Source organism: Anas acuta, chromosome 1, assembly GCF_963932015.1.
Source record: "Anas acuta chromosome 1, bAnaAcu1.1, whole genome shotgun sequence".
NCBI classification, from domain to species: domain Eukaryota; kingdom Metazoa; phylum Chordata; class Aves; order Anseriformes; family Anatidae; genus Anas; species Anas acuta.
The window spans coordinates 65,966,169-65,989,492 of record NC_088979.1 but is presented as its reverse complement, the minus strand read 5'-3'; the positions used below and the strand labels follow the sequence as shown (position 1 = coordinate 65,989,492).

Below are 23,324 nucleotides of genomic sequence, written 5' to 3'. Positions count from 1 at the left end.
TGCTAATTACGCACAGTGCCAATAATGACAAACGGTTAATTGGTGTGGTCAGCCCGAACCACTGCAAATTTATTTTTCCTTTTGAGAGAAGACGTGTCCCTTCTTAGACTTATTGTCACCCAAACCATGGCTCAGCCAGCGTGCGTACTGACAGCACAGTGTATACATCACCAGTCCGTCGCAAGACTCCCTACAGCTCCCATCACTGCATCACAGATCCATTTCTTTCTCTCTGCATACACTGTAAACGTGTGCGTGCGTGCGTGTGCGCTTGCGTGTGTGCGCATGCATGTGTTACGTACCTCCATTAATTGCATGACAGGATGTGACCAGCTTGGGTTTTGGTGCCTCAGGGGTCGAGCCCGTTTTTAGGGGGGTCAGGTGAAGCGGTGGGCAAACATCTGGGCCCGCTGAGGCTGCAGGTGAGAGGCTGCTAGAGCGCAACAGCGAGCGACTTTGGTCTAATACCTGTTTCCTGGTGGATGTTTGTTTGTGCCATAACTCATCGCATAATTCAGCAAGGCTGGCGGCGTCTGCTCAGGAGAAGCTTCTGGTGAGGGCGGCAGGGGAGACGGCAGGGCAGGTCTGAGCTGCACTTGGCAGAGCCCCTTTCGGGGAAGCTTGCACCAGGTCGACCTACACTAAGCCTGGCTCTAGCTGTTGCTAACAGTTCATCGCACCAGCGCAACAAACTAATGTTTAATACGACTTGCATGTGACTTTGTGTTGGCTGTGTTGAGTCAGACTTGCTGTGTTTTAACTCTTCCAAAACCTTCGAGTGCATTTTGCTGCTTCCTGAAATCCCTTCCCAAAGACACAAATGAGCTCTGGCCCGTGCCGGCAACATTTGCAGGAGTCCAAATTTCGGAATGGAAGGGGCCAAAATCCGATGCTCGGTAGACAGGGCTCCCTAAATTGTTCTGCAGGCACTAATCCTTCCTGAAGTGCGTTTCTCGTTAAAGCTGAACTGGGGAAGTAGCGTGTGGTGTGCCACCCAGGGGGTTCTGATGCATTCCTTTTGAATAAATTCATTGCTGGGTAATTTCTATGTGACAGGAGTATATCAGGCGACAGCTAGAAGAGGAGCAGCGGCACTTGGAAATTCTACAGCAGCAGCTGCTCCAGGAGCAGGCCATGTTACTGGTAAAGCACTGTATCTGTTTTGTTCAGTAGCTATAGGATCCATTTATCCGGCCAGTCCTAGGCTTCCCTCAGTCAGGCACAGCTGCACTGACAGTATGACAACAAAGGAGCTTGATTAAAAGGCCATTTATGCTAGTGTCGTGGGCTGACAGGCACATATGAGAAGTGCTGTAAGGTCACACTGCTTTCTGGGCAGTAAGAGGAGGCTTTATGTTAAAGTGGAACAGTTCTGGTTTGGCGGTCGAGTTTCTGAACAGACCTTGGCATTCAGTGACGAACTAGAGTGCTTATGTTGCAGATCAAAAGCACACATGATATGTAAATCTTCCCCGGGATACAATGGCCTAGTGTTGTTTTAAATCATTGTTTTATGAATTTACACTGGATTTAGTATAAATAACTCATTTTTTTTCTTTTAATAAAAACCAGTTCTGACATAACTCTCCAATCATGTGAAGCTTAGCACTACACTCTCAACTTTCCCAACGTGAGACACGTGCCATATTGGTCCGACTTAGCTCTTGGTCACACTTTAACAATGAAATAAATCCAAAAAAAATTAAAAAAAAAAAGCAACAGCAACCAGAAAGGTGCATTTTTAACGGGATGGATAGGGACATGTCTACCATACCTTCCACGTCATGCCTTGAATTACTCACGCGTTCTCTCAAAGGAATACAGATGGCGAGAGATGGAGGAGCATCGACAGGCAGAGCGACTCCAGCGCCAGTTGCAGCAGGAGCAAGCCTACCTCCTGTCGCTGCAGCACGATCACAGGAGGCAGCAGCAGCAGCAGCAACAGCAGCAGCAGCAGCAGCAACAACAGCAGCAGCAGCAACAGCAGCAGCAAGAAAGAAATAAGCAAAGCTATCATACCCCTGAGCCAAAACCCCACTATGAGCCTGCTGAAAGAGCGCGTGAGGTAAGTCCTGCATGTGGCCAGGAATGTGCTACCTGCTCCTCGGTCCCTTCCTCTTGGCATCATGGTGACTACGGTTCTGCTAGGGTATGGTTGGAGACCAGGGTGTCACTCTTAAAGAGCAGGATATCCCTAATTTTTGGCCACTGGCTTCCAAACCCAGGTACTTCTGAATACTTCTGCTATCATTGTAGGTCAGGGTTTTTAGGTGTAAAGAGTGAAAAGGAGTTGTGAAATGCTGCAGACTAAAGGGAACTGACAGTGGAAGTATCAGGTCAATCCCATCTGCACTTTATCAGATGTTTTCACAGGAAATACTGGTACAGCTGTCAATCTGTGCTGCTGGCAGGTACTGAGGCCTGGAAATCAGGAGAGCACAAACTTGTGTAGGATGCTTACACACACCACCTGTAGGTGCTTTAGCCCATGCTCTTGGAAATTTGCTTCTCATGAGCACAGACATGAATTTCATGAATTTAATTTCTGAAGTGTTAAGTTTTCTCTGCTGAGATTACATCCTGGCCTTTGTGAAACTCTGTGGTGCTGCCTTCTTGGACTTCAGGCACTCAGAAGTCAATCTGAAATCATCAGAGTGCTGTTCGTCTCAGTGAGTGGTCCCCTGACTTCATTGCTCCACGGTTAACATCGCTAAACAAGTAATTGCCTCTGATGCATACTTGGCTCTTTTTCAGCGGTCTTGTTCTTGTGCTTCCCTTGAGCATCACACTGCCCACAAACCACTAGACTGGGCAATACTGGTCAAAACTCTTAACGGCATTCATCACCAGCATGTGGGAACTAGGTAAATACATTCTGGAACAAGAACAAAAAAAATCCTCGGGGCTATTGAACCTGATAAAATAGCTTTCAGTCCACCTTTGTCCAGTAGTGCTTCACTGCCTTTGAAGTGTTGCTGTTTGGACTTGATGAGCACAAACTCATTTTCTCCTGGATGCTATTGTCCCGGTTCTTCATAAACCACGTTGTGCTATCTCATCTGCTCCTCTTGGCTGAAGTATCTGGTATGTGTCTCTCTTCTGGAAGAAGTTCAGACTTGTACAGCATGTTGTGGTGCAAGTGTGGAACAGTCCTCCTCTCCTGTCCTGGTGCTCATTCGTGACCCGCCTTGGTGAAAGCACAGTGTCAGTCTAGAACTCCTTTCTGGCCTGAGGGTGGGCTTTGGAGGGGTGCAGAACCATCTCTGTTATCCACCTCTTATTTTCCTTTCAGAGTTGAAAAGGAGATAAACTCCTAAAGATTCAAAGACCTTAGAAAGTTAGAAAGAGTAAAGTGAGGGCAAAGAAAAAATTGAGTCAGTAGTCAGAAATATAGCTGTAATATCTCTGTGCCTGGCAGTTGGAGCAACACCAGTTAATATCAAAAAGCAGACATTAACCCTGATGTACTTTTGGACATAAAATAGTGAATTAGAGTGAGTATTCTGTGCCTCATACTTTCACAAAAAGTCTGTCCAGAGGAAGTCTCCATCCACTGATGCTGACCATCATGATGCTAAGCCAACATGGGCCATCTCTCCTGTTCTGGCAAATCGTGATGTTGTTTTGGTGTGTTTTTTTTTTCTTCCTTTTTTTACCCATTCCAACTGCAATGAGGATATAAAGAAAATGACTTCTAAGATTGTCTCTGGGAAACAGAAGGAAGCTTAGAGCAAGAAATGAAACTTAATACTGTTTTCTGGTCCAGACAGTCAGATGACTGGAACAGGGACTGTTTCTATCAAGGGAATAACTGACTATCTCTTTCTCACATCTTGCTTGTTTTTGAGGAGATGTGGCTGTCACAGTTTATGTGCTTTGTGGAGGAAACCTCCTATCATTTACAGCTAGAGACATGAAAGCTTGTTCCTTCAGACAAAAAGACTTGGGGCTTTTCCTTATTCTATTCATAAGAAGGAGACCAAGAGGAGTCTGGCCTATTTTTGTACTTTAAAGGATGGCTCTGTGAGGCTGACATGGTGGTGAAAATGATTGTATGCTGAAGATGCTTGACTCCATTCTTGTCATTTTCCCCAAGACACGGTGTATTTTGTGTAGACCTGCCAGAAGCTTGTCTGGTTGCTCCCGCAGGCAATCTGATATTGTCCTCAAAGTCTAGAAAGCAGAGGCAGGTTAGGTTTGTAAAGCAGCCTCGCTAAGGAGTCCTGGAGACTTGCCTCTGTCTTCCAGCATGGATATTTAAATAGTCTCATTGTGCCATTGCTGCTAGGGAGCAGTTAGGGAATCACCCCAATACTGGTTTCATCCTCCAGGCACATGGGTTAAAGCAGATCTCATGAGCAGCATCTCAACAAACGAATCTCAGCCCCAGCTACCGGTTCGATCTTTTGTTGACACTTTGATAAAGTGCTGGGAGTTTAGCATTCCTCAGCAGCAACTCTTCTGGCAGAAAGGTGCATGCTGCCACGATTCCAGCAATTGATTGTTTTAGAAAATGGGAAGGTCTGTCCTTTCTGCCTGTAGCCTCCCTCCGTCTCTTTCCCTTCGTACCACTTGCTTTGTTCTGGATGCCATGGACTTAAAAGAGGTGACATTTCAAGCAAGGGGACCTTGCTTGATGTTTGAGGACTTGAACTTCCTGATTTAGTCTTCCTCTGGAAAAGCTCTGTAGGTTAGTGTACAGTCACTTCTATGTGTCTCTGAGAACCAGAAATAGGTTGCGGGGGTTGTTCTCTGCAGTCTGAGGTCAGAGTGCAGCACTTAGATGTCATTTTGGGACTATCTGATAAGAGAGGGGATGAGCAGTCCTACAGTTCTGTATCTAAAGCTGAACTGCCTCCAATATTACTGGATAGAGAAGCATATCCTCTTTCTTCTTGCACTGCCAAAGAGACAAGCACAGGGAAGCAGATAATCAATAATATAACTTCTCTTTAGTTTAGTAAGGTGGGTAAGGAAAATGTAAGTAATGTAGTAAGGAAAATGTACTTTTATATTGTAAAGTTGTTGCTGTTTTCACTTATTCTTTTTGTTATCTATGTCTGCTGATGGGTAGTAACTAGTCTAGGCAGATGGAAGTATCCTGGTGGTCTCTCATTATATCTCTTCACGTTTTACTGCCCACTGTAACCTCTTTCCTAGTATGGATTCCCATATGCCGTACTTGCCATGTTGGGACAGTTCATTCTGTTTTACATTGCTGGTGAAAGCTGCAGGGAAAAATATCCTGCCGAGCCTCAAACATATTTGGTCTCCATGGTAAAGAAAGGGAGGTGGTCACCTTCATATTTCTGTAATTGGTTTCCTGATTCTAGACTTAACCTGCATTTATTTTGTCCTAGGTGGAGGAGAGATTTAGAAAAACGAATCAGGGCTCCCCTGAAGCACAGTCAAAGCAGATGGGCAAAGTGTTGGAGCCACCAGTGCCTTCAAGATCAGAGTCCTTTTCCAATGGAAACTCAGAACCTGCTCAGCCTGCCCTGCAGAGGCCAATGGAGCCCCAAGTAAGTGCCCAGGAAAATATCGGTGAGCCTGAAGGAAGTGCAGAAGTCCCAACACGTTTCCTTCAGATTGGCAGATCTTGGCACATAGGAAGTCTTATGTAAAGAGTAGCACTGTTACACAAAACAGCTTATTCAGTAGATTATCTCTGTATGGTTTTGTTTATTGTACTGATAAATTGATGGATTTGTGTGTTTGTTTTCCCTTTTTTTTTTTTTTTTAATGACTACTGTTGCATTATCTTATTATCTGTGCAACAGTGGAATGGTTGGCTAAGTACTGGTCATAGTTTCAGTATATTTCTACAATTCAGAATCTGATCTGTGCAAAATATTTACCGCCAAAGAGGATGTTCAGGAAAGCAGTGAGCTGGCTTAGTCTTCTAAGATAATGGGGGAAAAAAGTTAACCGAACAAATGTTTTTTAATAGAATGATCACTGCTTCAAAGAGATGCATGAAACATGACTAAGAAAAGCAAGTTTGTTGTCAGTAGGCTTATGCTTGCTAAACAGAGTTCTGTACCACCCCTGGAAAATGAAAAAGAGGCTGAAACCACTGAGCAACATGGTTGCTGTCATTCTGTTGTTTGCTAATGGAAGCTTGCAAAGCTCGGTAATCGTACCTCATGGGAATTATAGCACACATTTAAAAAATAACTTAAAGTTTAAAAATTACAAATACACCATATGCTCTAAGCTATTGAGATATGCTAAATTAAACAGTCTAGTTCTATATTGAGTTCCTCTGTTTCCATGCAGAATTTTCTTCTCCTACGTAAGACTGTTGATGACAGTATAAACTAAACCCATCCGTGGTTGTGATTAGGCATTGAAACTCTTTTGGGCAGCAGGAGAATTTCTGCAGACAAGAGAGTGGGAGAAATCAGGACAGAACTTCATCTCTTACTCATTAATTCCTGGCTTTTATTCAAACCTCTATGATTATTTCAAAATATTGGACTTGCATCTTCATGCTCTCTGTGCCAGTTACTTTTAAAGTCTGATCTTCCACTCATATTAAGAATAATCAGGCACTTCAACAGCTGTGTGTATGAAAATTGAGGAAATAATAATCATATAAAAACAAATACAACCAGCCTACTGAAACTGGGGTTGAAAGTGAAATCTTGATTAATTACTAGGTGCAAAAGCAGTATGTTCCTCAGTTGTGACACTTCCTCCTCCTTAGCTTCAGAAATTAAATTAGAAACACGGGTTTATGCACAAAGAAGGAGTAGCTGAAGGGTCAGTATGTATTTCAAAGGAAACCCCAATGGATTTTTAACTCTGGAGTCACTGTTGTGCCTTCTTAGTGTATCTGTAATTGAATATGTGTGTGTGTACGTGTGTGTTGAGTTTGTGAATAAATATGTATATATGTACAGTATATGGTACATATATGGTATATGTATAATATGCATTGTCCATATGTATACTATATACAATATACAATATATATTATGTTTTTTTATATATATATTGCAATGACTATAAAGGAATAAAGGCTTTTGTGTTACAACTGTTCTCCAAAAAGTTTGGAACTGTATCTAGTTTCCAAATTTCATAGATAACATAAATGTCTGTTGGTTTGCACACTTTAGAGCATTCTTTAATTTTGCACATTTTTTTCAATTGGAAATCTGCTTCAAATTCCCCAACCCATCAGTGCTGCCATGAGACCTGGCCAAAGCCCACGGAAGACTGGGGGACAGATGATGACTCCTGTCTTGGGTGGCCTTTGGCCCCAGGCTCATGGTGCAGATATTAGGTCCCCTTTTCTTCTGGGCACTAGTGTACGTGTATGTGGAGAGCATATCTCACAAAAATGTGCTGTATTTTCAGTCTGTTACGTTCTTTGGGCGCTTGCCTTGCTTTTAAATGCATTGATTCCACCCCACGCTTACCTAATGCCATAACCAATTTGTCTCTGCCCGCCCCACCTGCCTTTATTCTGTGTTGATTGGACAGCCAGTTATACTGAGCGCATTGAATGTTTTATGTTTTGTTTTCTTGTAAGGTACAGTGGTCCCATCTGGCATCTCTCAAGAACAATGTTTCCCCTGTCTCGCGATCCCATTCCTTCAGTGACCCTTCTCCCAAATTTGCTCATCACCATCTTCGTTCCCAGGACCCATATCCACCTTCACGCAGTGAAGTGCTAAATCAGAGTTCTGACTCTAAGTCGGAGGTACCCGACCCCACCCAAAAGGCTTGGGCTAGATCAGACAGTGACGAGGTGCCTCCAAGGGTAAGGAGTAGAAAGACAGATGTGTGCTATTTCTTTATGATGATGATTTTTTTTAAAGCATGTCATAATCTGGGCACTGGGAAGACCGTGCCCTCGTGCCAGTGTTAGTATTTCCGAAGTCAGATCACAATGCAGTAGTTAAGTCAACGGGTTAATGAGAATCAACCTTCAGTACAATATTGAAGCTTTGTATAAAATTGGCAATTATTTAGAGAATGCAGCTATTGCAGAGAGACAATTTATTATGCAAAGTTAACAAATCATTACCATATTCCAGAAAGAATTTAAAATATCCCTGAGGTTATTGCTCAGAGTTAATTTTCTTCTTCATGTGTTAGCAACCCAAACTATGAATCATACAAGTACTAAAAATTGAGACGGAACTGAACAAAAAGGAAACATTCAATATTTCCTCCTCCTCTCCTCCCAACCCCCTTCCATCCACTGGGATTTGCTTCTTCCGAGTATATTCTTGCTCCCCCACCAGTCTTTGCCTTCTGCTGATCCATTCCTGGGCATTTGTTTGGTTCCCCTGAGCTTATTCTCCTAATTGTCATGCTGTTTCAGCAAACTGCTTTGCGCCTCCCCTGCTTCAGTCAAAATGCTGTATTCTTTGCAAATGTCTCAGTAGTTGGAGGGTAGTGAGGTGTGTATGTGTTTGTGTGGTAGCTATTAAACACTACTTAATGTTAAGACTAAACTTGGAGTTCTCTTCAAAATCTGAACAGCATCCCAACTAAGGCTTTGGGGTTTGTGGGTATTTCTTTATTGCTTTTGGTTTCTGATGTTAACTCGGACATAGAATAAGCAGTGTTAAAATCTAAAGAATATATTCTGTAACAGGAGAGGTTTAATCTTCCTCTTCTTTCTCTCTTCTTCAAGGGTTTAACACAACCTTTTTTCTCCCAAGGTACCTGTGAGAACAACGTCCCGATCACCAGTCCTGTCTCGTCGTGATTCTCCACTGCAGGGCAGTGGGCAGCAAAATAACCAAGCAGGTCAAAGAAACTCCACGAGGTTTGTAAGCCTACATGTCCTTGCCTTTCCTGTGTTGGAAGGAAAAGGCTGATGGGAAGATGGGCGTTTTTCAGAGAGCTTTTGGTATTGTCTGTTGGATGTGAAAGGAAGAAGGATTTGGATCCCCTTTTCGTAATGATGAATCTTAATTTCCCCTGGTGGATCATGTGTGCCAACAAACACTGGCTAAATTTCCTCTCGCCTCTCTTTCTTGAGTTGCTTGTCCTACAACTTTTGCAATAATTTCAAAATATCCCTAAGATTACTGAAAAAATGTGGCCATTCGTGAACATCATGCCTTCGGTGCAACAGGTCATCTTGGGTTATTGTGGGGATTACTGGCAGCAGAAGTGTTTGTAAGACCTAAAGTGAAGAGGTCGCAGAAACTTTCCAGCCTCTCAGCCAGAACCAGACTTTGAGAGGCAGAAGAATCCCTGAGCTGTGATGCAGAACATCTGAGGTTAGGAAGGGGGAGAAACGGGGTTTCTCCCCTAAGCTCAGCAGAGCCATGTGGACAGGCCACTGCAGATTTTGGCATCATGGGTGAGGGCATTCTGAGAGCGACAGGCTGTGTTGGCTTTTTGGCTTGTGCCTGGGTAGCCAGGGCACTTCTGTGCCAATTCTAAACCTGTTGCATCCAGCAGGAGAGAACTGTCTACTTTGCGTTAGATACATAAGAATGGCAGGTAGCCAATTCCTAATAAGATGAATAGCTTAAACCCACCTAAACTTTTTATTTGACCACCCTAAATAAGGTAAAAAGTGTTTCAAAGGGAGCCACTGCTTGGGCTGTGATGTATCATTGATGCTCTCAGCTCAGTGTTTTCTTTCAGACTGATTATTAGCAAAACGCTGAGGAAGAATGAACTTTGAGTTTAGAAACAGGAATCTGAAACTGAAGTGTGTAACAAAGTTTCCTCCCTCACCTGATGCAGCAATATAGAGCCTCGTCTGCTGTGGGAAAGGGTGGAGAAGCTTGTACCAAGGCCGGGCAGTGGCAGCTCTTCGGGCTCAAGCAACTCTGGCTCACAGCCTGGCTCTCACCCTGGCTCTCAGAGTGGGTCTGGAGAGCGGTTCCGGATGAGATGTAAGTCCCTCCCCACCCACCATAACACCAGGTTTTAAATTCACTGACTGTGCAACACTCACTAATGGAGAATGGTAACCCTCACTGGGAAAGACCTTGGTGCTTTCAGTATTGAGGGCTGGTTAGCTTCCAGTACCCTTCTTTGCTATGCATGACTGTTTGGGAAAGATGGACCATGCAGAAGTCATCAAGGAAATGTGTTTCCTTCTCCTCTGATTCATGCTGAGTCACTGCTACACCTTTTGATGCTCGTTGTCTGTCACATTGGTTTTTGAAGGGGTGCAGTCTGCTAAGGATGGATCTGAGACGGGGCACGCTGAATGCCAATATAGGCTTTTCAGCTTATGGCTTCAGCCAAATTAGGCAGTTTCAGTCACCTGCAGACCCAATCCCTTGTGCAAATGAGACAGTATTTGCAACCACATTGATTTACAGTTGTGGGACAGTTTGGTTTGGCTTCAGTCAGAGGTCAGCTGCACCTGTAGAGATCACAGCTTAGCAATATTTTTTTGCGTAGTCTTTCGGGGAAAATGTAATAATGAACCAGTGAAACTGGTGTCTTGCTCTCAAGCACTGCTTTGGTAGCCTTCTCACCTCTGTTCCTCACTCCAGAGTGGAATAAGAAAATGTATTTTACTTTCCTGGTGAATCCCTGTTTTGTTTTGTTTTCCTTTTGGGGTCTTGGCACATGCAGCATCATCCAAATCAGAGGGTTCGCCATCACAGCGTCATGAAAGTGCACCTAAAAAGCCTGAAGAGAAAAAGGAAGTCTTCAGACCTATCAAGCCTGCTGTAAGTTGCATCTGCTTTCCCCTGTTCCCCCACATGTTCAGGTAGGCCCACAAAATACAGTGTGAGCTTTCATTCGTGGTGTCATCGGGAGTGAACTTCAGCTTGAGCTGAAGTTTGTACCTGTGGGTCCAGCAGCACATTCTGGGTGATGCAGTTGCTTTTACACATCACAATACCTTAAAGAATAAGGTTTGCTCTGCCTTGGGAATTGATTTCTATTCTCTCATCTGCTTTCTTCCTAACCTTTCCCTTTCTCTTTCTTTCAATCCTGTGCTTCCTTGCTGTGGCTGGACCAATGATAATGCATTTGACCTGAATGTATCAATGCTGTGCTGAATGGTGCAGGGAGAAGTGGTAAGACTTTAAAACGTTATTTTCTGATGTTTTCCTAAGCTGGTTGTTGTTGCAGTTGATTACAGTTCTTTGTATGCACCGTAGGATTTTACAGTACTTCCAACTTTCCTTATAACTTTTTTCTCTTGCTATCATGATAATGTACTAGCAGCCAAATCCCTCAGAGCTGCTATTTTAAAGAAACATGGAAGTTGGTCCTTCCTTCACTTCCAGTAGTATAATGTGTGAAGTACTTGCTCTAAACTGTATTCAGCTAAATAAATCCTTGCTATACAATTGAGAGCAGCTTGCAGTGACTGCAAACCTGTTTTACCCATGCTCCGAGCTGCAGACAGAAGAGCAGCTTATGTCTGTACTGTTTGACAGTTGCGTGTGGCTGAGCCAGGCCTAATGAACCTGCCCTCTCGGGTGAACTCCTTAGAGCATGTCCATGAAACTGGAAATAGATCAAAAGGCTTCAAGGTGATCATCTGTCTGCAACTGTCCAAATATGCTGCGCCTCGGGCAGCTCAATAACTCCTAGACTCTTCCTGCTATCTTGCTGCCCAGAGTTTCTTGTGGTGGATGTTATTTACCTGCAAAGTTAAGAAAAATGAACTGCAACAGTCAACCACTCTGTCAAAGTGGGTCTAGGTGCTTATTTACGTCTTCTGTAACTTTATGGTGTGGTGGGATAAACTGAAGTCCTAATCAGAATAGTTTGGACTCAGATTATATGCATTTTTTTATAATATCGCATGGCCTTCTTAGGTTGACCTTGTAGGTGCTCCAGTTTATCAGAAAGCTTTGGTAACTGTCAAGAATGAATAAATCAAAGGAAACAGTGCTGCTGGGGCTAAGGAAACACAGCAGTGGACAAGCGAGCAACCTTGGCCACTAATCCAGTGGGGCTGTCTTGCAAACTCTTCTCTGACTGCAATTTTAATTTTTTCCTTCCTCTCCCATCAGGATTTAACTGCATTGGCAAAGGAATTGCGAGCAGTAGAGGATGTGCGGCCTCCACATAAGGTGACGGATTATTCGTCCTCAAGTGAGGAGTCAGGGACAACGGATGAGGAAGATGATGATATGGAACAAGAAGGAGCAGATGAATCTACTTCTGGACCAGACGATGTCCGAGCAGTGTTAGTTCTGTGGTTTGCTTCTTTTGGTACTTTTAGGGAGCTGAAGGAAACTGACATTGGGCATTTTGGCTTGTATATTAGTTCACAGAATCACAGAATTGTCTGGGTTGGAAGAGACCTCAAGATCATCGAGTCCAACCTCTGACCTAACACTAACAGTCCCCACTACACCATAAGTCCTTCACTAAACCATAGTCCTCCACTAAACCATAAAGTTCACACCAATCTGTGAGCAAGGCATAGCAGCCTTGTACGCTCACATTTTCAAGCACTGAAGGTAGTCTTTTCAAACTCAATCTGAGCATTTAGGAGCCTGTTTAGCACATATGTCTCTTTAAGTCATTTGTGCAAACGGGAAATGGGTTTCTCAGCGAATCCTTTCCCTTTTCTCCTTTTGAGTTGTAATAAAAGAAGAATCAGTGTTTAACAAATTCCTTACTTTTTTTTTTTTTTTTTTTAATAACAGAGAAGCTTATGCAGGCAGGTTATGTAAATATTCCACTCTGGTCACAATCTTAAAATAATTTTGACTTTGCCTTGCTGTGGAGCAGTGAAAGTTATGACATAAATGCTCTTATCTCATCCTGATTATTTCTTGTCTGGCAAATAGGTCAACACTGAACTTGAGCAATGGTGAAACAGAGTCAGTGAAAACCATGATCGTCCACGACGATGTAGAGAGCGAACCTGCCTTGACTCCTTCTAAGGAGGGCACCTTAATTGTCCGACAGGTATTGCTTTTCCTTCCCTGCGCAGTGTTGCACCTTTTCTGTGCTCATTAACCCACTCGCTCATTCACCCATGCTGTTTCTACATTATATTCGTTGTTTGTATTATCAAGACACAGCTGTAGTGAATTTCAGATGAGCAAGATGTTTGATGCATGCAAAGAGGAGAGTAGCCCTTCACCCCTTGCTACTGTTTTGCATGCTTTCTAGTGACACCCATGGCAGCACCATGCAGAATACCTCAAAGTCTGTGGGAGAGAATGGTAGAAAAGCTACACGTGTGTGAAGCAGGTACCTGGAGCGAGGAAGTTTAGTTTAGTTTTACTCTAGAACAAAGTGTGGCTCTCAGGAGCAGGGCTGGGGAGGAGCCTGGGGGGAAGAGTTTAGGGTTTTTAAAAAAAAATCTTCCAAACCTGTAGTTGAAGAGGTACAGACCACCCAGATCATTCTCTCTGTCTCACACACACACACACATACACACACACAAATTCATGTCACGGTTAGCGTGGGGGAATGGAGAAGCAAAACAGGTGGCAAGGCAGAGAATGTGGACAGAGCTAGAGTGCTGTGTTGTTGCCTTTAATTCTGAAAATACCGCATTCTTCTGCCTGTGAAAAATAATGATGCCCTGCTTTTAAATGAGCTCATGTTAATGAGCATGCTAGCTTATAGGAGTTTCCTCGGTAATCGCATTTTCTGAATTTCACAACTGAATGCCAATTTCTTAATTGAGCCCTCTGGTTTGAAAATTAAGATTTCATGCTTATTGTTTTAAATAGTTAGCTGAAGGCATTCACCAGACAGTCAATGCTCGTATCTCTGTAGGATTTAAGTTAGTTTTAAACAAAACAATAGGGCAGAAATCCTCCCCCACCTCCAAAAGTGCGCTTGTCTGCGTTGTGGTGGAAGACTTACCGGCACAGTTGCTCTTCTGTTCATTACTGGAACTGGCTGTGCAAGTCCACCACGTGAACTAAGCTTTTGCCTGCCAGAAAGGGTGGAAATTTGCAGAATTCTAGTAGCTCTGCCCACTTTCCCTTTCAATCCAGGCATCAAGGCATGGATGATCAGCTTACTTAAAAACTAAATGTAAAAAAGATAGGAAGAGAGCGAGGGAGAGAAGGAGAGAGGTTGTTAGGGATATAGGCCTTTAAGCAGCACTTGAGCAAGACAAGTGTGCCTGTTTTTTCTACAGAGTACAGTTGACAAAAAGCGTGCCAGCCATCATGAGAGCAATGGCTTTGCCGGTCGCATTCACCTCTTGCCAGATCTCTTACAGCAAAGCCATTCCTCCTCCACTTCCTCCACCTCCTCCTCCCCATCCTCCAGCCAGCCGACACCCACCATGTCCCCACAGACACCCCAGGACAAGCTAACTACTAATGAGGTATGTCTTACACCACAGCTGGCTGCTTTCGTAGGGTTATAGCAGCATTGCCTAGTAGCTAGTTTGCAAAGGAACTCCAGCCAATCTCCCCTGCTTTTTTTTTTCCTGTCACCTTTGTTCCCACCCCAAAATAACACATTTCAGTTCTGTGTAAAAAGCCCTTAACTCTAGAGCAGTCCCACGCCAAACTTGCCAGTTTACTATTTTTGCTTCCTCTTTAGTGAGTCATTAATTGCATGGCATTTGTTTTAAACTAAACTTGACTGCTGTATTTTCTAGCCAGTGCTCGTTATTTTGTTAATTCTGTTTTATTCTGGGAGCAGGCTAATTGCAAGCAGTGTGCCTCTTAAAAATTAGTGGTTAATTTTGGCTTTGTCAGTAGAGGCTGGGCTAGTAACTGTGCACGTATAAGGAGCTGCTTGTGGAAACTCACCCTTTGGGAGAGGAAGCTGCCACGGAGGGATTTTGCTCTTTAAAAACTTGCCACGTGGGCTTGGGTGAACGTATCAGGTGTTGCCCGGGAGGGTTTTAAAATCCTTGGGTATTACTGTTCTGGAATAACGAGTGGGGAGAAATGTTTGTGCTCTGAAACACAGCTGTGTAAATATCACTGCTCTCCACCAGCGCTGCTCGTGTCTGTTGGAGAAGCAAGGCTTTGCCACTGGGGAAGCTCCCTCCTGCTGTCCTGGGCTGGTCCCAGGACACTGCCAGGAACGGTGCCTGCCCTTAGTCACCGAGCTGGGCAAACCCTGTCCTTCACACACGTGTAGCCCCTTGCATCAGAGGAGATGCACATGTGTGAATGAAGGGCGTCATCCCTGCCTTGCTACCTCTAGCAGTGAGCTGGGAACCCAGCATGCTTGCTCCACTCCCAGCGGGTGGCCAGCCTGGCGTTCAGGGACCTGTCTGTACCCAAAACGAGTGGTACAGGGGGAGGGAAGCTTTGTGGAAAGAAGCAGCTGCTTCTCGGGCTAGAGTCATCCTGCCATGTAGGTATGCAAGCGCTGGGTTGAGAAGAATAGATTGCGGTGAGCTGGGTGGGCTCTTGGCAATGCTCGTTTTTACCACGGGATGAAAAATGCCACGGACAGGAGGGTGGGCGGGAGGGTTTCCTCCTGGAAATTCAGTTAGCGTAATATTTCATTTTCAGCTATGCTTCGTTCGCCTTTGATCTTTGTAAAAGCACGCTTCTGTGGGTTAGAGAGATCAGTTGATTGATCCACAGATAGGCTTGCTCCTTACTTTGATCTAAGCAATAAATAAGCAGGGTTCAGTTAACTCAGCCTGGTAAGTGGAGGCAGCGGCAGCGGCTGGTGGTGAAGGAGCCTCTTGGTATTTAGCTGTGCAGGGGAGTGATGTGCTCACAAGGACCCATCGCTATTTTTTTGTGCAGAGTAGAGCCTTAGAAAGATCAGAGGTTGAAGATCAGTTAACGACGATGAAGTCCCTAACTACATTTGCATAAAGCTGAGCAAAAACCCAGTACTGCTTGGTATAACTCACCCATGTGCACACCCTGTGTATATATAATACATTTTTTTTTTTTACTTGTCCCATTCTGCTTCAGCGTGCGATGTTGTCACTATAATACTAAACTGGCAAGGGTTTTTAAGTCGTTCCATTTCCACTTTTAACAGTTCATTATTTCACTCGTCTTCTTCCTTTCTTTATGTTTTTTTCATGTTTAGACCACATAACTCGGCAAGCACCAGTGATTTTATCCACTACATATTCATAGCTTCATATCACCGTTTGCTACACCTTCCACACTAATGAGCCCCTTTGTTCGATACAGGTTTAATATTTTGCTTTGTCAAAAAAAAGGTGGAAGAACCTGCTGCAGCTTTCTGGCAAGAGGCTCAGGTTAAACAAAATAGGGAGAATGACCAGTAGTGGACAGTGAAAACATAAACCATTACAGAAGTGAATGCTTGATCGCAGATGGTTCTGATTTTGTTGCACAAGCCAAGAGATCAAATTTCCTAACTTACTCCATAACTAGCTCATTTTAGAACATGCTTCATCAGTACAAGAGTTGAATGTAGTGGACAGCTTGCAGATGAGGTAGTAGGCATACATTTAAGCAGATTTTGAAAAAAAAGAGACTTTCCCTCGCTTTGTGCCTGATCGTAGTGGCCACTCAAAAATCTTTGCTGGCAGCTGAGGTGACAGGGATGGAGGTGTAGCTAATTGCAATTCACTGTAACATGTGCAGAGTGCATATGTTCAGGTGTGGTGCCTGCAGAGCATTATGTATCTGTAAATCAAGCTTGGGGAGGCTATGCAGCATAATTCTGTAGTGACTTCAAAATGTTGGTTGTTGTTATCCTTGCTTTTTACTGTCATTAATATTAATAAAGTTGAAATTTACATTGCAGACTCAGTCCGCTAGTAACACACTCCAGAAACACAAATCTTCCTCCTCCTTTACACCTTTTATAGACCCCAGATTACTACAGATTTCTCCATCTAGTGGGACAACTGTGACTTCTGTGGGTAAGTAAAGTAGCTGAAGACGACAATTGAAAAAAGGTTCAGTGACTTCAGTGGCTCTTTAAAGTACTACGAATGTTACCATCATGCTTTTTATTTGATTTGCAATGGATTGCATAGTTTTTCTTTTTCCATTTACATTTCTTACAAAAAAAAAAAAAAAGGCTTGCTCAATATTCTCAGTTACTGATTTGGGTTGTTTGGTGTAAGGAATATATGGCCAAAGCTTCTCACGTGAGGGATATTACATGCACGTTACTTTTCTTTCTTCAGTAGGATTTTCTAGTGAAGCAATGAGATCAGAGGCAATAAGGCAAGACCCAACGCGGAAAGGATCAGTTGTCAATGTGAATCCTACAAATACGCGACCACAGAGCGATACCCCAGAGATTCGCAAATACAAGAAGAGATTCAATTCTGAGATACTGTGCGCTGCCTTATGGGGTAAGAAAAACCCGTTACTCACTTGCCTCCTGCAGTGTTGAGATGCAGACTTGCCAGTAGGACCTACAGTCTTCGAGAAAATCTCTCTGAAGACAGCTGTTTCTCTGAATTTATTCAGTGTTAGTTCACTTCATTGCAAAAGCTGATTATTTTTATTATGTTTTTACAATATGTTGCTTCTGCTTCAATATAAGGTCTCACTACAGTATATATTCTTCAAATGAAAGAGTTCAGACTTCATTCAGCTTGCTGGCATGACCTTTTCAGCTCTCTCTAACCCCCACTAGTACATTTACTGCAGCTTTTGGATGCTTGTGGTGGTATTTGTGTTGTGCATCTAATGCACATAGGGCATTCCGTTTGAAAAATAATATCTTCTTGATGCTAACGTGTTATCACAGCACTTGATGAAGATGCATTTCGTAAGATGACTTTCCAACTCAGTCATCGGTTTATGTAGGAAGGAAGAAAGAAAACAGAAGGGTAGGAGGAACACTTTCCAGTGTGAGAGTTGCCTTCCTTTCTTTAAGGGTGGTTAGTGCACAGAGAAGCTGGGTATGGGATGTCAGCTGACCCTATGTTTCTGGCCTACTTGTCACAAGGGCTAACTTATACCAGTGTCAGACAATCGGTCAGGATCCCTGCAACACCAGGCTGAAAGCTTTTCCCTGCTGCGTAATTTCTCTGTCCAGGAGCCATGGGGCCACTTTAATTTTTTCATTATCTAGATATTAAGAGGTGGTGCTTGTGTATATTATGTAGATGCTTATATAGTGTTCCTAAAGTAGACACATTGTATAGGCATTTAACTTCAAAGACTATGAAGAAGAGATTTTTCCAGTCCCCTGAGCCACATGGTGTGTGTACAGGTAGGACAGGGCACTTCTCTTGTTCACATTTTCAAAGCTCTTTGCAAGGCTTTAGTTATCTTTTGAGCTTATTCCCAGCATTTCTTTCTTGGAACAGCATTGCTGACCTAGCCTTCTTGCCTGCAAAGCCATGTCAGTTAGATAGCTCTTCTGACACCTTATCATCTTCCAATCTGCATTTTTATTTTTTTCCAAAGTTTACTGGTAAGAATTTTTACCCCATGCTATTTCTGCATGTATTCATATGAATAATTCCCTAGTAAAATGAGGAGACCTGTGCAGGTGTAAATTTTCAGAGTCTGAGAGGGTGAAGGCAGAGAGAAGTTTTATGGGATCGGTAAAGATGACTCACAGTTCCTCTGATCTGCCTTGTTTTGCCAATAGCAATTTGTGTTAATGGCTTTCTATTTCTTTGATCTATGTATCTGACTGTTTCGATGATTTAAAATGTAGGTGTAAAATCCTAGAGGTGTTTTATAGCAATAACAAAGCGCTTCCTTGTTGAACATTTAGGGCTAAGCTGATGGTGGTATCAGCTTGGTGCACGTGCTTATTTCTTGATAAGGTCTAGCTTCCTTTTCCCTTAAGCAAATGAGGGCATTTTATAATGATGATTCTTAGCAGCAAAGAGGGGGCTTTGTCCTTTGTTTTCCTTTGGCTTTACCAGTGGTAATGCCCTAGTATCTGGTAGGTTGCTGGTTGTGTGAGGCCTGTGATGCTATTTTTTCTAGTATTGAGCGGAGGAGGTTGATGTTAACGACATGGATGCCGTATCACAATTTTTTTACACTCAGCCTCTATAGAGAGCCTATGTTTTTTTCAGGAAGCATTCCCATTTGTTTGAAAAATTAGAACGGCTTAATTGTAGGGTGGAGGTAGAAGAGCTTGGCTGGCTGTGAATAAAGACAATGTCTGCATTTGAAAATCCAGGCACAGCTTGCCACCAGCACTGGTACCTCATTAGTTTCATCCTGAAATGCACATAGCTGAGGGAAGGGGTTAGGGATGGGGCGCGGAGACCAGCTCGGAGCAGGAACGAGTGCCAGGCAGCAGAGGAGGAGGTGAGGTTGGAGGCAGAAGCACTTGAGCCCTGATGCATGAAGAGAGGAAGAGACCGTGAGGGAGCAGTGTGCATGTGGCTTTGTTTGAACTGCAAACCACACTGAAAAAAAAGGCAAAAATATGTATCAAAGCTGAATCACTTGCAGCTTTAACTGCGCTGTCCTGGAGCTGCAGGAAAGAGACTGGGTGCTTCCTCGGTCAGTTTGGTGCTGCTGCACCCTGTGCCTCGCCCTCCCTCCCTCCTCTTCCCAGTTTGAAGTGAGCGTGCCCTCCCTTTTGCAAACCTCCCCCATGCATGGTAGCGAGGATGGTGTTTAGGTAGCGTGCCTCATGCCTTGGAGGCGGGCAGCCTTGGTGAGCAGTGCTGTTTCTGAATGCCATCAGAAGGCTTGTCACTGCTCTAGGTACTGAGATGCAGACTCCTGCGTCCTGGGACACATCCTGCATTAGAAAGAGTTCAACATATAATCAGTCAGTACCTGACCTTCAGCACCAATCTAGCTATATCTAGGGATTCATTGTCTGCCGTGGAATTAAGGCACTGAGCAAAGTAATTATGATTATCTCACGTGAGTTTCTCTTTGTTGTTTCATTAGTTTATCACGCTGAAGGATAACAAGTTTTACATTGGGATTGCGACATAGAAATCTAATGGAAATCAAACTGCTTGTTTCCCTGTACTGTATTTTACCTGTCTCTGCAAAGTTTGTGGGGTCTGGGACTGAAACACTGTAATAATTATGGTTATGAAATTTAAGAGTGATAATCTGTTAATAGATTTTTTAAACCTTTTAATGTATTTTATATATATGCTAAAAGAATGCAATTGATTTTAAATACTAAGGCTCTCTGTACTCGTAGACAGGTTTCCAGTGGATGTATGGACTTTTTCGTATATAGAACTGATCTATGTACTTTTTTTAGTTTGTATTTGCTTGACCTTTAGGAGAGATCCATGGAAACACAGGAGTAATACAATTCCTCTAGTTATAAGATTCAGATGGAAAAAGCTGTTGGGAAGCTGAGGACCAGCCCTGTGCCTGTCTTTTTACAGGAGGGCTGCACCACCACAATCCAGCCCTCCCAATGGGGACCAAACCCTTCCCAGTGCTTTATTGCAATGCCCTTGTCTAAAGCCTCCAGTTGCAGACCCCCTAATCAACAGCTAACACATCCTTCAGAATATATCTTGGGAACCATGTCATGCCTCATCCCCCATCTCCAGCTTTACTGTACCTTTTTGTTTGGAAATTGGTGCTCCAGAAAGTCCTTCATGGTCTACCAGTCCCTTACTCTCTTGTGCACTGCAATTTTGGTGTCAGCAGTCACTGGGTGCAGGTAACATAGAGAGCCTTCTAGGAGTGGTTAGGCTTGCTTGAAACATGACGGTTGCCGTGTAAAGCATCGTTTCGTCAGAGTACGTGGAAAATCTGCCTACTAACTTGGATCTCTGTTTGTGTTTCATCTAGGAGTGAACTTGTTAGTGGGCACTGAAAGTGGTCTGATGCTGCTAGACAGAAGTGGTCAGGGGAAGGTTTATCCGCTCATCAATCGAAGAAGATTCCAGCAAATGGATGTACTTGAAGGGCTGAATGTCTTGGTGACAATTTCTGGTAAAGTTAACTATTCAACATGATTTTTCTTCCATCTGGTATGGCACAGCAAAAAGCTTTTCTTGGCAGCCTGTGTGTTGAGGGGGAAGTCCTGACTTGACTGAAGTCAGTGGGTTTTCCATCATTTCACCTCTCTTGAGTCTACAGTTTCTGCGAGTGAATCATTTTCCCCACAACACCCTGTGCATGCTTGTCCCTGTCCTTCCTCCTTCTAAAATGTTGTACAGGTTTGGAGAAAACTTCTCATTGTGTTCAGTGTTTGGGAGCTCTGTGTGAATGTTTTGTGCAGTTTGTACAAATGACATTCTTTCCCTCTGCTGCAGTTATTTCAGCCTGGCAGCTTTCTAACCAAGACATCATTTGCTACTGGGGTTTAAAGACATCTTCTGTGTCTGAATACGTAGAATGGGAAATGCTCTTGCAATGTAGAGAAATAGGAACAACATGGAGAGAGTGTGTGTGGATGGCAGGGGGACTGCAGTGTGTGTGTGACATGAGAATTAATGAGGTGAGGAGGCAGCTTGGGGCAGCTTCTGGCCTTGCCTCTCACTGAATGCAACAGCAGACAACTCAGCAATGGGAGAAGAAGGGCGGTGGTGATTGTGTTTGTTTTGTGTGCGCTGATGGAAAATGTGTTTTATAAAGCTTGAGGTTCCAGACTCGTTGGCTCCAGAGAGTTATTGCACAAGGTTATTCTGCTGTTAAGCAACTTGATGTGGTGCACTGTTAAGCTTTCTTCACAGGTGGCATTGAGCCATTTACATTTCCTTTTGGCTTGGTTTGTTTGGGAAGTCAGCCTTTGCTCTGTTGCGCATGTGAGAGAGGGAATGTTAAATGAGGTTTCGCAGTGGCCCCTGTGTTGTTCATTAGAGCCATTCAAAATTTTGTTGAGGCTCCAGAAGCCATCTGACTCTGCTGGAGGAGCTTTCTGGTTCTTCCGACTCTCTTACGAAGGAACACACACCTAGACAAGTGAATGCATTGGCATCATTATGCTGATACAGGTGCAAAGAGCCGTGTGCTGGTATCATTGTGGAGCTTTGTTTCTGTTTAGAGCAGCTGCACCTGTCTTGGCTTGTTGCGTGCTCAGTTCTTGCTGCAGTTACGCCATGAAATGTGTAAAAAGAAAAGATGAATCGAGGAACATTTAAAAAAAAAACAACAACCTGTTGTGTGTCCTTTTGATGTGTGACACTGTTAAAAATACAAGCTACTGGAAAGCATCGTTTGGTAGGGCTTACTCTATAGGCTGCCTTATAAACAAAAATACTGTATAAGCCAACCTGTGTAAGATCTGCTGGTTTGAAGCATATCCTATACAGACGAGTGTCTGTGAATAAATCTTGTGTGTGATTGTTCTAGGTTTATTTATGTTTGCTTCAGTCACAATCCAAGTACCCTGACACATCCGTCTTCTTTGTTTCCTTCAAAACTATTACTTCCCCTGTCGAGACACGCTACATTAACCCTTAAGAAATCAGCTGATCTTTGGATCTGTTTTACGCCTCTGTCTCTGTCCCTGTGTCCTGCGTTTTCTGGGAGAGCACAGAAGAACAAGGCAGGAAAGAGGCATTTCTGCCCAACCACGGCTCTCACAGCTGTGTGTTCCCTTGTTCCCTTGTTTTTTTGGGGAAGTGATGTGCTCGTGGTGGTGATACTTGAAAGATGTTACCACACTGCGAGAAGAAGTTGCAGTACGTTAGGATGCTGACGGGATTGTCACCTAAAATTTGCTTTGAGTACACACTCTGCAGTGTTTGAAAAGCTGAACTCAAATTTTCCCACTATATGTATGTCTGAAATTCGAAATCTTGACCACAAAGCTTTTGATACTGAGCCACTGCAGCTGGTACAAGAAAATTTGAGCAGAGTAGCTAAGCAGTTCTTTAGTTCATACTGTTGGGAGGCAAAACCATAGTTTTGGGTGCTCAGGGTAGCAGTATACAGTGCTGAGAGTTATGAAGGTGCTGGAAGAGAGATTAACGACGTGCATAGAGAACATGCTCCATCTGTGGCTCCCTGAGGGTTTTTAAGCACAACCGGCTGATCGCAGCACTCGGCAAGGTAGGAGAGGTAGACGGAGTAGAAGAACGGGTTGGAATCTGCCCTCTTGGTAATTAAAAACCACACGACAATACAAACAAAAACTCCGTATGGGAAAAGAGACTTTGCAGTTGAAACGTTGTCTGTGGGAGAAGCAGAGCTGGGCGTTCTCACAGAAGTCACTGCCTGATCAACTTGCTTAAAGGCTGGAGCAGAGGTTTCTTTCCTATTTCATGGCCATAACAGACAAGAAAAGAAAAAAAAAAGATTAGATTTTTGAGAGCTGCTTAAGCTGGTGCAGATTTACAAGCAGAAAGATGTAACCTCCCTCCCCAGTATGAGTATGAAGAGCAGCAGAACTTGTTGCAATAGATGCAAAACAATGTTTATGTAACTAACTGGTTGTGCTCTTTTCATGTCAGCCTGCTGAAAGGCAGAGGAGTTTCCTGTCTTGTGACTTTCCTTGTGGTCTAGACACTTAAACACAATAGGAACACACTTGAGATATTTTTCTGTCTTGTTTTTGTTTTTGTTTTTTAATGT

General features: G+C 43.5%; 1 protein-coding gene across 9 annotated transcripts in view; it reads left to right on the top strand.

Annotated features, from left to right (window-relative positions):
* The window catches only part of MAP4K4 (mitogen-activated protein kinase kinase kinase kinase 4), a 136,521-nt gene that overhangs the window by 101,389 nt on the left and 11,808 nt on the right, over positions 1-23,324 (top strand). Inside the window, exons 14-26 of one of the 9 annotated variants that reach the window (XM_068680254.1) lie at positions 1,057-1,143; positions 1,817-2,065; positions 5,361-5,522; positions 7,538-7,768; positions 8,679-8,785; positions 9,721-9,872; positions 10,567-10,664; positions 11,967-12,142; positions 12,753-12,873; positions 14,066-14,257; positions 16,636-16,753; positions 17,027-17,194; positions 20,595-20,738. In XM_068680254.1, the coding sequence (XP_068536355.1) occupies positions 1,057-1,143; positions 1,817-2,065; positions 5,361-5,522; positions 7,538-7,768; positions 8,679-8,785; positions 9,721-9,872; positions 10,567-10,664; positions 11,967-12,142; positions 12,753-12,873; positions 14,066-14,257; positions 16,636-16,753; positions 17,027-17,194; positions 20,595-20,738 (2,005 nt within the window). Of the gene's footprint in view, positions 1-1,056; positions 1,144-1,816; positions 2,066-5,360; positions 5,523-7,537; positions 7,769-8,678; positions 8,786-9,720; positions 9,873-10,566; positions 10,665-11,966; positions 12,143-12,752; positions 12,874-14,065; positions 14,258-16,635; positions 16,754-17,023; positions 17,195-20,594; positions 20,739-23,324 lie in introns of all 9 variants that reach the window. The other 8 variants (XM_068680264.1, XM_068680245.1, XM_068680271.1 and 5 more) reach the window with 8 other exon arrangements.